We start from the raw sequence: 15305 nt of genomic DNA, 5'->3' as shown, positions 1-15305 counted from the left end.
TTCTGTAAAGCACAATTACTGTTCAGAGCTAGGGCCCCAAAAGAGGTGCCCCTAGGATCATGTCATGTGGGGATGAGAGATTCTGTCTGGCCATGTTTGAGAGACCCTAGGGTTCACTGGCAATGCTCAGAAACCAACTGTTGCAAGGGACCAAATCTATGAGGAGGCAAAGTGGTCTTTTGCATGCAGGCAACCCAAGCTCTGGTTCTGCGCAGCTGGTTCCCAGAAAGCCATGAGAACAGGGCTGGGAGTGGCTATCCACATCACTGAGAGTGGCCTAAGAAAAAAATCTCGAAATTTCCAAATATCATGGGTAAAAGAATAAAAAGGAAACAAGGTCAGTTTCATCCACAACACATCACCTAACAACTCTTAACATATGCCCAAGCCTCCTGTACTTTGATTTCTTTTCATCTTTGTCTGAGGATCCTCCATTGTTGTCATTTGTAACATTGAAATGGCAATGCTAAAATGCATAATGTTTAAAAACCAATATCCATTCTCTTTAAATAGACCTAATGAATTGAGATGGTTATCACTACACAAAGCCTCTCACATTTATAATAAGTGCTGATTCTGCTCTCTCACCCAAAATTCACAGATAAGACTGATTTATCAAAAAAAAAATTCTATTCAACAGATTTCATCTTGTCTTGCAGTCAGCCAGAAGAAGTCAGAGGCTATGGATAATTTCACCACAAGTGGGTTTCTTCTCATGGGATTTTCATCTAAACCTGAGCAAGAACTCTTTTATGCTTCTCCGTTCTTGGTCTTGTACTTGTTGGCTTTAACTGGCAACAGGCTCATCATCACCACATCTTCCCTGGATGATAGTCTCCAGTCCCCCATGTATTTCTTCCTGAAGCATCTCTCCTTGTTGGATCTTTCTGTATTTCTGTGATTGTGCCGATTCATTTACAACTCTTTTATGCACAGTGGGAATATATTTCCTTCTGAGAATTCACAGTGCAGTGCTTTGCGTTAGTCATCTATGCAATTGCCGAGATGGCCATACTCATGGTAATATCCTATGACCACTACATGGCCATCTGCCTGCCCCTGTGCTATGAAATCATCATAAATGTCAGAACCTGTGTCCATGGAGTCATCAGTGTCTGGGTCAGTGGGGCCATCTCTGGAGTCATGCATGTGGCAGCTACTTTCTCCATCCACTTCTGTGGTCCCCGTGTCACTCACCAGTTCTTGTCTGATATCCCCCGGATCCTGAAACTCGCTTGCTCCAGTGAGTATCTGGGTGAGATCAGTGTCATGGCAATCATGACTTTGATATCATTTCTTTGTATCATCTTTATTGGGTTCTCCTATGTGCACATATTCTCTTCTGTACTGAGGATGCCATCTGCGGAGGGCAGAGACAAGGCCCATTCCACTTGCCTCCCCCACTTTACTGTAGTCATATTGTTCCTTTCTACTGGTACCTTCATTTATTTCAAAATTAGAATAATAAATACTGATAAGTTAACAAGTGATAACTTATGCAGACAAGTATTACGACCCCAAATGTGCATGCCCTCTATGAAAGAGCAAATTGTTTTATTTAATTAATTAATTTTATTTGCTTTTTGGGTCACACCCGGTGATGCACAGGGGTTACTCCTGGCTCTGCACTCAGGAATTACCCCTGGCGGTGCTCAGGGGACCATATGGGATGCTGAGAATCGAACCTGGCCAACCGTGTGCAAGATACCCTATCCGCTGTGCTATTGCTCCAGCCTCCAAAGAGCAAATTATTTAACAAGTTTTTTTTTAAATTTTTTATTTTTTCCCTTTATTTTAGTTATTTATTTTTTTTACAGTTGTAGATTTACAATTTTTTGTGCTTTGGTTTCAATTATACAATGATCAGATACCCATCCCTCCACCAGTGCCCATTTTCCACCACCATGGATAATATCCCTCCCACCCCTATCCCCCATCCCCCCTGTCTCTGTGGCAGGGCGATCCCCTGTGTTCTCTCTCTCCTTTTGGGTGTTGTGGTCTGCAAAAGAGGCATTGAGTGGCAAACATGTTCAGTCCATAGTCTACTTTCGACATGCATCTCCCCTCCTGGGAGGATCCTCCAAACATCCTTTATTTGGTGCTCCCTTCTCTATCTGAACTGCCCTTTCCTCTAGGATACCTGGCTGGCCTCTAAGTTATGGAGTAATCCTCCTGGTGCTGATCTCAGCTATTCTTGGGTATTAATCTCATACTTTGTTACTTTATATCCCCCAGATGAATGCAATCTTTCTATGTCTATCCCTCTCTTTCTGACTCATTTCGCTTAGCATGATACTTTCCATATTGTACCACTTGTATGTAAATTTCATGACTTCATCTTTTCTAAGAGCTACATAGTACTCCATTGTGTAGATGTACCAAAGTTTCTTTAACCAGTCATCTGTTCTTGGGCATTCAGGTTTCTTCCAGTTTCTGGCTATTGTAAAGAGTGCTGCAATGAACAAACAAGTGCAGATGTCACTTCGACTATACATTTTTGCCTCTCTGGGATATATTCCCAGGAGTGGTATTGCTGGGTCAAATGGGAGCTCAATTTCTAATTTTTTGAGAATCGTCCATACTGTTTTCCAGAAGGGCTGAACCAGTGGACATTCCCACCAACAGTAAAGGAGTGTCCCTTTCTCGCCACATCCCTTTCTCGCCACATCCACGCCAGCATCGGTTGCTTTTGTTCTTTTGAATGTGGCCAGTCTCTGAGGTGTGAGATGGTATCTCATTGTGGTTTTGATCTACATCTCCCTGATGATTAATGATGTAGAGCATTTTCTCATGTGCTTTTTTGCCATTCGGATTTCTTCTTTGAGAAAGTTTCTGCTCATTTCATTGCCCCATTTTTGGATGGGGTTGGATGTTTTCTTCTTGTGGAGTTTAACCAGTATTTTGTATATCCTGGATATCAACCCCTTGTCAGATGTGTATTCGGTGAATATCTTTTCCCATTCTGTAGACTGTCTTTGTATTTTGGTCACTGTTTCTTTGGAGGTGCAGAAGCTTCTTAGTTTAAGATAGTCCCATTTATCTATCTCTGTTTTCACTTGCTCGGCCAGTGGCGTGGCATCTTTGAAGATACCATAAGCTTCAATGTCATGGAGGGTTTTGCCAACTTTGTCTTCAATGTACCTTATGGTTTCTGGTCTGATGTTGCGGTCTTTAATCCATTTTGATCTTACTTTTGTACATGGTGTTAGGCAGAGTTCTGAGCCTATTTTTTTGCATGTAGCCGTCCATTGATGCCAACACAATTTATTAAAGAGGCTTTCCTTACTCCACTTCACATTACTTGCACCTTTATCAAAGATTAGATGAGCATATGATTGAGGGGAGATGTCAGTGTATTCAACCCTGTTCCATTGGTCTGCAGTTCTGCCTTTGTTCCAGTACCATGCTGTTTTAATTATTACTGCTTTGTAGTACAGTTTGAAGTTCGGGAGGTTGATTCCTCCCATTTTCTTTTTCCCAAGAATTGCTTTAGCTATTCGTGGGGGCTTATTGTTCCATATAAATTTCAGGAGTGTTTGCTCCATTTCTTTGAAGAATGTCATGGGTATCCTTATAGGGATTGCATTGAATTTATACAATGCTTTCGGTAGTATTGCCATTTTGACAATGTTAAGTCTCCCGACCCATGAGCAGGGGATATCTTTCCATTTCCTCATGTCCTCTTTTATTTCCTGAAGTAGCGTTTTGTAGTTTTCTTTGTACAGGTCCTTTACTTCCTTAGTTAAGCTGATTCCTAGGTACTTGATTTTCTGGGACACAATTGTGAACGGGGTTGTTTTTTTCATGTTGCTTTCTTCTCTCTCACTGTTTGCGTATAGGAAAGCCATGGACTTTTGGGTATTGATTTTATAACCTGCAACTTTACTATATGAGTCTATTGTTTCTAGGAGTTTTTTGGTGGAAGTTATTGGGTTCTCTAAGTAGAGTATCATATCATCTGCGAATAGTGAGAGCTTGATTTCTTCCTTTCCTATCTGAATGCCGTTAATATATTTTTCCTGCCTAATCGCTATTGCAAGTACTTCCAGTACTATATTGAACGGCAATGGAGAGAGTGGGCATCCCTGTCTCGTCCCTGATCTTAGAGGGAAGGCTCTCAGTTTTTCCCCCGTTGAGGATAATGCTTGCTGTAGGCTTGTGGTAGATGGCTTTAATTATGTTGAGGAAGGTCCCCTCTATACCCATTTTGGCTAGGGTTTTCATCATAAAGGGGTGCTGGATCTTATCAAATGCTTTCTCTGCATCTATTGATATGATCATATGCTTTTTATCTTTTCTTTTGTTGATATGGTGGAGTATGTTGATTGATTTCCGAATGTTAAACTATCCTTGCATCCCTGGGATGAATCCTACTTGGTCATGGTGTATGATCTTTTTGATGAGTAGTTGGATTCTATTTGCTAGTAGTTTGTTGAGGATCTTTGCATCTGTGTTCATCAGGGATATCGGCCTGTAATTCTCTTTCTTTGTGGTATCTCTGTCTGCTTTTGGTATCAGTGTGATATTTGCTTCGTAGAAACTGTTCGGAAGTGTTTTTGATATTTCAATTTTGTGGAAAAGCTTAAAGAGGATTGGGAGTAAGACCTCTTTAAAGATTTGGAAGAATTCACTAGTGAATCCATCCGGACCAGGACTTTTGTGCTTGGGGAGACTTTTTATTACCATTTCAATTTCCTTGATGGTGATAGGTCTGTTCAGGTAATCCAGGTCTTCTTGGTTCAGCCTTGGGAGTCTATAGGAGTCTAGGAATTTATCCATTTCCTCGAGGTTTTGATGTTCCGTGGCATAAAGCTTCTCAAAGTACTCCCTGAGGATCCTCTGAATTTCTGTGGTTTCTGTTGTAATGACCCCCTTTTCATTTCTGATTCGGTTTATTAGGGTTTTCTCTCTCCCTTTCTTTGTGCGTTTTGCTAGGGGCTTATCGATCTTGTTAATTTTCTCAAATAACCAGCTTTTGGTTTCATTGATCTTTCGGATTGTTTTTTGGGTTTCCATCTCGTTAATCTCTGCTCTGAGTTTTATTATTTCCTTTCTCCTGTTCGGGTTGTGCTCCTTTTTTTGGTCCTTCTCCAAGCTCTTAAGCTGTGAGGTTAGGTTACTTATGTGTGCTCGCTCCTCCTTCCTGAGGAATGCTTGTAGAGCTATAAACTTTCCTCTTAACACAGCCTTTGCTGTGTCCCATAAGTTTTGGTAACTCGTGTTCTCATTTTCATTCGTTTCTAGGAATCTTTTGATTTCCTCTTTGATTTCCTCTCTAATCCACTCGTTGTTCAATAGTGCACTGTTTAGTTTCCAGGTGTTTGATTTAGTTTTCTGTTTTTGTGTGTGATTTACATCTAATTTCAGCGCATTATGGTCTGAGAAGATTGTTGATGCAATCTCTACCTTCTTAATTTTATGGAGGCATGTTTTGTGGCTCAGCATGTGGTCTATCTTGGAGAATGTTCCATGTACGCTTGAGAAGAATGTGTATTCAGCTTTTTGTGGATGAAGTGTCCTGTATATATCTACTAAGTCCCTTTCTTCCATTGTTTCCCTCAAATGAAGTATGTCCTTGCTAAGCTTGAGTCTGGTTGATCTATCAAGAGGTGACAAAGCAGTGTTGAAGTCTCCCACTAGTATTGTGTTGCTATTGATGTCTTTTTCCAAATCTATGAGTAGTTGTTTTAAGTACTTTGCTGGTCTCTCATTAGGTGCATATACATTTATTATTGTAAGTTCTTCCTGTTGTACAGATCCTTTGATCAATAAGAAATGGCCTTCACTGTCTCTTACGACCTTCCTCACTCTGAAATCGATGTGGTCTGATATAAGGATGGCTACCCCAGCTTTTTTATGGGAGCTGTTTGCCTGTAGGATTGTTTTCCAGCCTTTGACTCTGAGTCTGTGTTTGCTTTGACTATTGAGATGCGTTTCTTGCAGGCAGCAGAATGTTGGGTTCAATTTTCTAATCCATCCTGCCACTCTATGTCTTTTAATTGGTGCGTTTAGCCCATTGACATTGAGAGAGATTATTGTTATGGGATTTTGTCCCATTGTTCTGTTAAAATTTGGTGTATTTGAGGGGCCTTTCTTGCCTTAAAGTAGCCCATTTAGTTGTTCTTGTAACCATGGTTTTGAGTCTATGAAGTTCCTGAGCTGTTGTTTTTCTGTGAAACTGTGTGTTGTGCCTTCTATTATGAATGAGAGTCTTGCTGGGAAAAGTATTTTTGGGGAGGCATTTATTTCATTGAGTTTTTTTACTATGTCCCACCACTGTTTTCGGGCCATGAGGGTTTCATCAGAAAAATCAGCTGTGAATTTTAAGGATGCTCCTTTGTAAGAGATTTCTTTCTTCGATCTTGCTGCTTTCAGAATTTTGTCTCTGTCTAAGGTTTTGGTCATTTTGATCAGAATGTGTCTTGGGGTATTTTTATTCGGATTTCTTCTAGCTGGTACCCTTCGGGCCTCCTGAATGTGGTCACAAGTTTTCTTCAGCTCTGGAAATGTTGTAGCAATGATTTCTTTGACAGTTTCTTCTTCATCGAGGTTTTCTTCCTGTACCTCTGGGACTCCAATAATTCTTATGTTACCCCTCTTGGCTTCATCACGATCTTCTCTTGCCATCTGTTCTCGAATTGTGAGTCTCTTTTCCATTTTCTGCTCTTTTCTGGAGAGTCTCTGAACTTCATCTTCGAGCTCACTGATTCTGTTCTCAGCCGCTCTTACTCTGCTGCTGAGGCCTTCCACTGAGCTTTTCAGGTCTGACATTTCTGATTGCATTTTCCTCATTTCTGCCTTCAGATCCTCTTGTCTTCTATTGGCATTGCTTTCCATTGTTTCTTTTAATTCCCTAAGCATCCTAAGTAGCTCCCTTCTGAATTCCTTGTCAGAGAGGTTGTCTAACACTACAGTACTGTTGGTGTCATCTGGGCTAGACTCTTCAATATGAAAGTTTGGTGGGATTTTGCGTTGCTTTACCATTGTGAGAGGTGTGGTTTAGTCCTTCACGTTCATTGTTACTATTCTGCTTGATATGCAGTGTGAGTTAAGATAGGCTTATGAGTTATTGGCTACTGTGTTTCTAGTGGTTGAGCTAAAATAGAGAAGTTTCCATCTAAGAAGGTAGCTTATGGTTCCTATGGCATACGTAGTGGGAAAATATTTCGCGGCCGCATTAGCGGCCGCGGCTCCGGAAAGAGTCCCTGGCATTGGGCGAGGAGTTGGGAACGTCTCCTGTTTGGAATTGGAGCCGTTCAGCTTTGTTGCCCAGAGCTGGGCCTCTGTGCCCATCCCACGCAGATCAGGGGTTGAAAACCGGCTTTCTAGGGGCTGGTTCTAGCTGCGCATGCCCAGAGAGGGACCCAGGCCCTTGGGGGCGGGCTGTACCTGTTGGAATTGGAGCCGTTCAGCTTTGTTGCCCAGAGCTGGGCCTCTGTGCCCGTCCCACGCAGATCAGGGGTTGAAAACCCTTAACAAGTTTTTTAAAACAGTCTGTGTTAAGCCAAGTAAGCTTGTATGTAAATAACATTTTAATCACAGAATACTGAACATTTTGAATTAGATTTATTTTAAATTAGTAACTAGCCAAAAGTATTGATAAATATGAAAATCAATTATTATTTGTGTAAAAATTTTAGAAGACTCTAAAAATATAATTAGTCTTTTTTTTTGTAATGAGATTATGAACAAGCTGGAGCGATAGCACAGCAGGTAGGGCATTGCCTTGTACCGGCCAAAACAGTCAACCCAGTCTCGATTCCTCTGCCCCTCTTGGAGAGCCCAGCAAGCTACCAAGAGTCTCTTGCCTGCACGGCAAAATCTGGCAAGCTACCAGTGACATATTTTATATGCCAAACACAGTAACAAGTGTCACAATGGAGACATTACTGGGTCCACTTGAGGAAATCGATGAACAACAGGAGGACAGTGACAGTGATTATGAACATTATTTGGAGTAGGTTATATTCTATATGCCTTAGGATCTCAAAATATGGAACTAAACAGCAGTTGAACTAGGCGGAGAATAAGGGTCATTTGGGAACAAGACACAAAGTATTTCTCAAGGTGAGCATATGAGTATGTTTATATCTGATTAATAGGTTTTTAAACCTGACAGTGAGACCCATATAAAACTGGTTTGGCTTTGTGCTTTTAGCTCTTCAGAGTTAACCCTAAGAATACATGAAATTTACATACAAGTGGTACTACATGGAAAGTATCATGCTAAGTGAAATGAGTCAGAGAGAGAGGGACAGACATAGAAAGATTGCATTCATCAGGGTAACATAAGGTAACAAAATAGGAGACTAACACCCAAGAATAGCCGAGATAAGTACTAGGCGGATTACTTCATGGCTTGGAGGCCAGCCGCACATGCTAGGGGAAAAGGCAGCTCAGATAGAGAAGGGAGCACCAAATAAAGGGTGTTGGGAGGTTCCTCTCAGGATGGAAAATGCGTGATGAGAGTAGACTATAGTCCGAACAAGATTGCCACTCAATATCTCTTTTGCAAACCACAGCACTCAAAAGGAGAGAGATAACTAAAGGGAATGCCCTGCCACAGTGGTAGGGTGGGATGGGGAATGGGGGGAAGAGGGGTGGGAGGGATACTGGGACTGGCGGTGTTGGAGAATGAGCACTGGTGGAGGGATGGGTATTCAATCATTGTATAACTGAAACCCAAGCACGAAAATTTGTAAGTCTGCAACTGTACCTCATGGTGTTTCACTAATAAAAATTTAAGAAAAAAAATAAGCCACAAATAATTTAATTAGAAGGTGAAGGTGAATAAATTTATCTCTTCTCTAGTGTTTGAAGTAATAGAATGGGAAGAATATTCAGTGGTGGAGAGGAAACAGCCCAGAAGAGGTCATCCTCAGCACACATCAAACTTAAGCTCTTTGGAAAGCTGTTCTTTCTCAGAGTGATTTGGTGTGTGAGTGTGGCGGGGAGGGTGGCAGGTGGGGAGGGGAGGGTATGACTGTATGTATCTGTATGTGATAGTCTCACATCATAGCATTGATAATTGTGTTGAGCAAAATGTTTCTGCTATGGAAGGAATTTACAGTTTCATTTCAAGATTCCATTTTTCATTAAATAATCTGTAATTATAGTTTCATTCAAATGTTTCAAGTGAAGAAAATGTCTGGTTTTATTTTACACACTCAAAAACAAATCTGTGACTAATAGGCTCCTCATTCTCTTTATCAATACTATAAAATACAGCTTATCTTACCTTTCTGGAACCTAAAGAAATTATTAGAACACATTCAGGAACTTCTTCCCTCAACATATGGATAAGCTGCCACTGTCTGCAGTTAACAAAAGAAGAATGTCTCAATACCTATAATCCAGTCCCTTTCAGCAAAATAAGGTATGTGGAGAAAAGGACATTAAGTCTGTTTCAATTATTTGGCCTCTTGAGGGTAAGCCTGAGGTCCCTTTGGCGAGGGAGGGTTCCTGGGTGTCCTGGGTATTTACAGTTCCTTGTAAGAACCCTAGAGACCAAATTAGTGATTATATTCAGTTTCCTGGCAAGTTATTTCCTTGTTGAATTGATATAATGATCACACCAAGCTATTTAAGGTGATTGTTGCATGTTTATTGGATCATATTATAGAAAACCATCATTCCTTGTGCGTGAAACTCTGAACACCCAGAAAGTTTCATTGAGCTGAATCTATTTCACTGACTGGAGAGTCATTTAGTTTATAATTTGATTCTATTACAATGTCTAATAGTAGAGTCCCCTTTCTTTATAATGGGTTCAAGAAGTAGATATCAATCAACAAAGCAAACATTATAACTCAATATCTGATGACATTAAATATCACTTGAAACTTTCTTTGAGTAAAAAATGAAACAGTAGCTATCAAAAATAATATATGAATATATACTCAATGAGTTCACTAATCAAAAACTTTAATATTAAAATTAACATACTTTAGGATAAGTTTAGAATTAAAAAAGTAATAAATAAAATAGCAAATAATTCTTATTGTTATGAGAATTATTTTATTCAAATTAAAATGGATTCACATATTCATAGCATTATCACAATCTGGTATTTATCCTAAATTATATTTTATACATGTCAGCTTTTTATAAGTATTACACAAAATAGACCAAAATAATTTATTAGTCATTTTTAATTTTAATTTTAATTTTAATTAATTTTTTATTTTTTATCTTCTAACTTGTCAATAAATGCAAAAAAAGTCAACAAAAAATCGAGACAAATTTTTCATAAAGGTTTTAAATCCACATATGCTTTTGTGTTTCTGATCTTGGAGAGTAAATGTTTTTCAGTAAATAATAAAAGAGATCTATAACTGTCATAATATGAGACAAGGAGGAAAGAAGTTGTTTCAAAGAATAAGAAATTAGAAATGAAAGTTTAGGTACACGAGTTGTCAAGATCATGAAATAGAAATCACAGATTAAATAAGAGTAAATATAAAGTATTTAACATCTTTGAAAAATTGATTGTATAAAACCTTATGTTGCTTTATCTATTATTAGAATTGTTGAAGTTTTAATTTTTAAAATATTAAATGTCCCAGATATTAGCACTGTAGCACTGTCCTCCCATTGTTCATAGATTTGCTCCAGCAGGCCCAGTAACGTCTCCATTGTGAGACTTGTTACTGTGTTTGGCATATGGAATACGTCACGGGTAGCTTGCCAGGCTTTGCTGTGTGGGTGAGATACTCTCAGTAGCTTGCCGGGCTCTCCGAGAGGGGTGGAGGAATTGAACCCGGGTCAGCCGTGTGCAAGGCAAATGCCCTACTGGCTGTGCTATCGCTCCAGCCCAAGTGAATTTGTAATCAACTTAATAAGCCAAGCATGCTTTAACTCACCTCAGTACTCAATTCCCTTAACTCGATTCAGGTCAGCCCAACTCAGCCCAAGTAGATGTAACTCAACTCAGTTCAGTTCCTTTGGATTGAGTTTTTTAAATGGAACCAAAGAGCTGAACTTAGCTCAGTTTCAATGCAGCATTTCCTGTGTCCAGAAACTCTGGTGACCGCTGTGGACAGGACAAGACCCCCACCCTTTCAAAGCTAATTGTCTGTTTTGGTCCTCTTCCTCAAAGTTGTATTGGGGTGTATTGTATACACATGTCACTACTGAGATCTCATTTACGTGCCTTTTTTAAAATGTTGAAATTGGTGATTTTTAGAATTTTTGGTTATGAAACTGTCATTGGGCTCTAATTTTAGAGCATTTCCTGGAGGAAGCCCCACACCGTTATTAATCCACCCCGTGGCAGCCACTAATTCACTTTTCAGTCTCTGTATATTTATTTACCTCTCCTGGCCGTATAAAAGGAAGGACTCACCACATGTCCTGTGTGTCTGGCTTTCTTCACTCTGCATGCTTTCCAAGCTCATCCACGTTGTAGCTTGTTACAACATTATTATTATTACATTATTACATTATATTATCACAATATCCCAGATATTACCTATTTTTTTTATTTAGGAGGGTAGAAGGTTTTTTTTATCCAGTAGGATGACATGTTTTAATAATTGTATACACACACGCACACATACGCACATACACCATAGGAGATAAGCCTTTAGCTTGATAAAATCCCATTTGTTTATTTTACTTTTGTTTCCTTGTCATGAAGACAAATCCCTGAATACATCACAGAAGTCATGGAGTCCGTTGCCTTCGTTTTCATAAATGCATTTTCTTGATTCATGCTTAACATCGAAGTCTAGTATGGTTTGAGCAATCTATATTTATATCCTTAGTGAGATGGTGGTTCAGCTTCATTTTTTTTTTTTGCTTTTTAGGTTACACCCTGAGATACACAGGGGTTACTCCTGACTTTGCACTCAGAAATTACTCCTGGCGGTGCTTGGGGTCCATATGGAATGCTGGGAATTGAACCTGGGTTGTCCGCGTACAATGCAAACACCCTACCCGCTGTACTATCCCTCCAGCCCCCAGCTTCATTCTTTAGCATGTGACTAGCCCGTTTGTACATCACCATCAGCTAAAGAGATGTTTCTTCTTCACTTACTACTCAGCTATTTTGTTGTATATGAACTGTCTATATTTCTGATGGCTTCTTTATCACTGTATCACTGTTATCCTGTTGTTCATCGATTGCCTCGAGCAGGCACCAGTAACGTCTCCTTCATCCTAGCCCTGAGATTTTAGAAAGTGCCACATTCGAGGTTCTTTCAGGATCAGGAGAATGAGATCCATCATTGTTACTGGTTTTTGGCATATTGAGTACGCCACGGGGAGTCTGCCAGACTCGGTCGTGTGGGCAGGATACTTTTGGTAGCCTGCCAGGTTCTCCAGAGTAAGAACTAGATGATAAGATGCTTCCGGGAGCTGGGTTTTTTTTTAATAAGCTCTTAATTTTAATCCATTATTTTGAGTGTTTGCAGTGGCTCCAAACCACATTGTTCTGATTGCAAACTATAACATGGTCTAACTCACAACTAAATACCTCTCATGTTTTACTTTTCTCAGAATTTCTTTTACGTACTGGAGAATCTCTTGTGTCACACATTGCTATATGCCTAGCAATATGCCATTGGAATTTTGATAGGGCTTAACTGCATTGAGTCTATTTAGTAATTTGCATCTACTCTATTAAATTATTTTTTTGTTTCTAATGGAATTTAGTGATGCATTAAGTGATGTTATATTATTTAATTTAGCACAATAAGAGTAACATAAGAATAAGAATAACATAAGAATAATTTGTCCTCCAACCCCCTTTTCAGGAAAAATAGTAAGATAACTAGTTAGTACCCTGGAAATCGACCATTTTTTAGTGTACAGACAGAAATGGCATGAGAGACTGGGACTCCTACTTGTCCCAGGCTGTTACTCATACACACTGGTGCTCACAGGCACGCCAGCATCTGCAGTGTTGGGGAAGCACCGCTTTCTTGGAGAAACAGTTAAGAATAAGAGTTGGCCAAAGAATGAAAAGGGTGTAACAAATTTGGACAAGCAAGTCTTCAGTTGCTCATTCAAACATTTCCTTTTCTTTTTCTTTTATCTGGGGTGTGGGTGGGCGCACACTGAACAGTGCTCAGGCCCTACTCCTGCCTGTTCTGCACTTGGGGTCACTCCTGGCACCACTCAGGCAACCGTATGGGTTCCCTGGGATTTGACCACATGCATGACAAATGGCTACCTGCTATACTATTGTTTTTCCTACTACTCAATAATAAAAAAGAAAACTGCTGAATGGATTATCTACTTAACGTAGCAGGATGGAAATCTTCAAGTACATCACAAAGTTCGATGCACACCAAGGATTACATCAATCTTCTTGATGTTTACTAACTGAAGGAATGGTTGAAACAAAATTAAATGAACAAAGAAAACTTGATGAAAAAAATCTAAGAATTCAAAGAGAAATTTAAGGTGCTAAAGAATATAGTGAAAGGACTCAACAGTGGCTGAATGAAAGAAGCAGAAAATTAAATCGTGACCTCAAAAACAAGGCACAGGACACCATCATATAGATTAGGTCATAGTCAATAATACGGGGTCAGAGAGATCATAAAGTGACTTGAGCACTTCCTTTGTATACAGTCAACCCAAGTTCAGTCCCAGCACCCCATATGAACACAGAGCCAGGAGTCAGCCCTGAGCAGAGCTGAGTGTGGTCCACAAACAAATTCAAAACCTGTATCTAAGTAGGTATATTTCTATATATTTAACTGTAGATAGTATATATATATGCATACAATATATTTCTCATAAGACAGTTTTTCCTATAACCAGTTCTATACTTATATGCAGTGTCCAGAGTCCTATGTTACAAAGTATATTTTTGGGTTGTCTCTCATGCCAGGACAAATAGACATGAATCAAAAAAACAGGTATGCTTTACTTCTCTTAAAAACCATCCTAATAGCTGTTTTCATTGCTTTGTTTCTTAGGCTATAGATCAATGGATTGAGTGTTGGGGGCACAATAGAATAAAAAATAGTGAGTACAATGTCGAGAGCTGATGGATTGTCAGAATGAGGTTTTAAGAACTCAAAGAAACCTGTACAAGCAAATAAAATGACAACAGCAAGGTGGGGAATGCATGTGGAAAAAGCCTTAGTTCTGCCCTCAGCAGATGGGATCCTCAGCACAGAAGAAAATATTCGCACATAGGAGCAACCAATAAAGGTGATACAGCCAAATGATAACAGAGCAATGAATACTGTAACCCCAATCTCCCTGAGATAGTCATTAGAACAGGAGAGTCTCAGGAGCTGGGGAATATCACAGAAGAACTGGTGAATGATGCGGGGGCCACAAAACTGGATGGAGAAAGTAGCTGCCGTATGCATGACTCCAGAGAGGGTCCCGCTGATCCAGACACCGGCGATCCCATGGACACAGGTTCTGACATTCATGATGACATCATAGTGTAGGGGAAGGCAGATGGCCACATAACGATCATAGGACATCAATGTGAGCATCGCCATCTCAGCAGAACTACAGGTAATCAAAGTAAAGCACTGCACTATGCATTCCCAGAGGGAAATAGTTCCACTTTGTATGAAAGAGTTGTAAATAAATTTTGGCACAGTCACGGAAATGTAACAGAGATCCAACAAGGAGAGATGCTTCAGGAAGAAATACATGGGGGACTGGAGACTGTCATCCAGGGAAGTTGTGGTGATGATGAGCATGTTGCCAGTTAAAGCCAACACGTATAAGACCAAGAACAGAGAAGCATACAAGAGTTCTTGTTCAGGTTTGGCAGAAAATCCCAAGAGAAGAAATCCACTCACGTTGAAATTATGCATAGTCCTTGACTTCTTATTGTGCTTGACTAGAAGACAACATGGAATTTTTGAAGAAAAATTGATTTTGTAACATTAGTCTAAAGCATGAACTTTGGGTAAGAAGTCAGAATCAAAACTTTTCCTTTAGAAATGTGAGAGGTTTTGTATAATGATAACCATTAAAATTAAGCTACTTTGTCTATTAGTAGTAGATATTGGTTATGGTAAATTATGCAGTTTAGCTCTGATATTTCAATTTTACAAATGAAAACTGCATAGGATCCTCGGGCATAGGTTAAAAAGAAGCAAAGTTCAGGAGTGGGGACAGAGCATAAAACATTTTTTGGTCACAGATTTTGGATAAACATGACCTTGTTTCATTTTTTGTTTTTCACTCGGGATTTTTGGAATTACTGTTTTTATTTTGTTTGTTTGGTTCATTTGTATGTTTGCTATTATCAACTCCCAGCTCTGTTCTCAGGGGTTGCTGAGAACCAGCTGTGCAGAAGCAGAGTGTGAGATTCCTGCTTGCAG

At 39.6% G+C, this 15305-nt stretch overlaps 1 protein-coding gene across 1 annotated transcript; it reads right to left on the bottom strand.

Annotated features, from left to right (window-relative positions):
* Nucleotides 1-981: 981 nt before the first annotated feature.
* On the bottom strand, nt 982-14792 carry LOC130040224 (olfactory receptor 14J1-like). The gene is made up of 3 exons (XM_056132236.1): nt 13880-14792; nt 9239-9249; nt 982-1251 (listed from the first exon to the last, which is right to left on the bottom strand). The coding sequence occupies exons 1-3, from the start codon at nt 14790-14792 to the stop codon at nt 982-984; spliced, it is 1194 nt and encodes a 397-aa protein (XP_055988211.1).
* Between the last annotated feature and the right edge of the window lie 513 nt (nt 14793-15305).

The sequence above is a fragment of the Sorex fumeus genome, unplaced genomic scaffold (genome assembly GCF_029834395.1).
Source record: "Sorex fumeus unplaced genomic scaffold, SorFum_2.1 ptg000094l, whole genome shotgun sequence".
Taxonomy (NCBI): domain Eukaryota; kingdom Metazoa; phylum Chordata; class Mammalia; order Eulipotyphla; family Soricidae; genus Sorex; species Sorex fumeus.
Note: the sequence above shows the minus strand (reverse complement) of the source record. Positions and strands in the feature narration are given on the sequence as shown.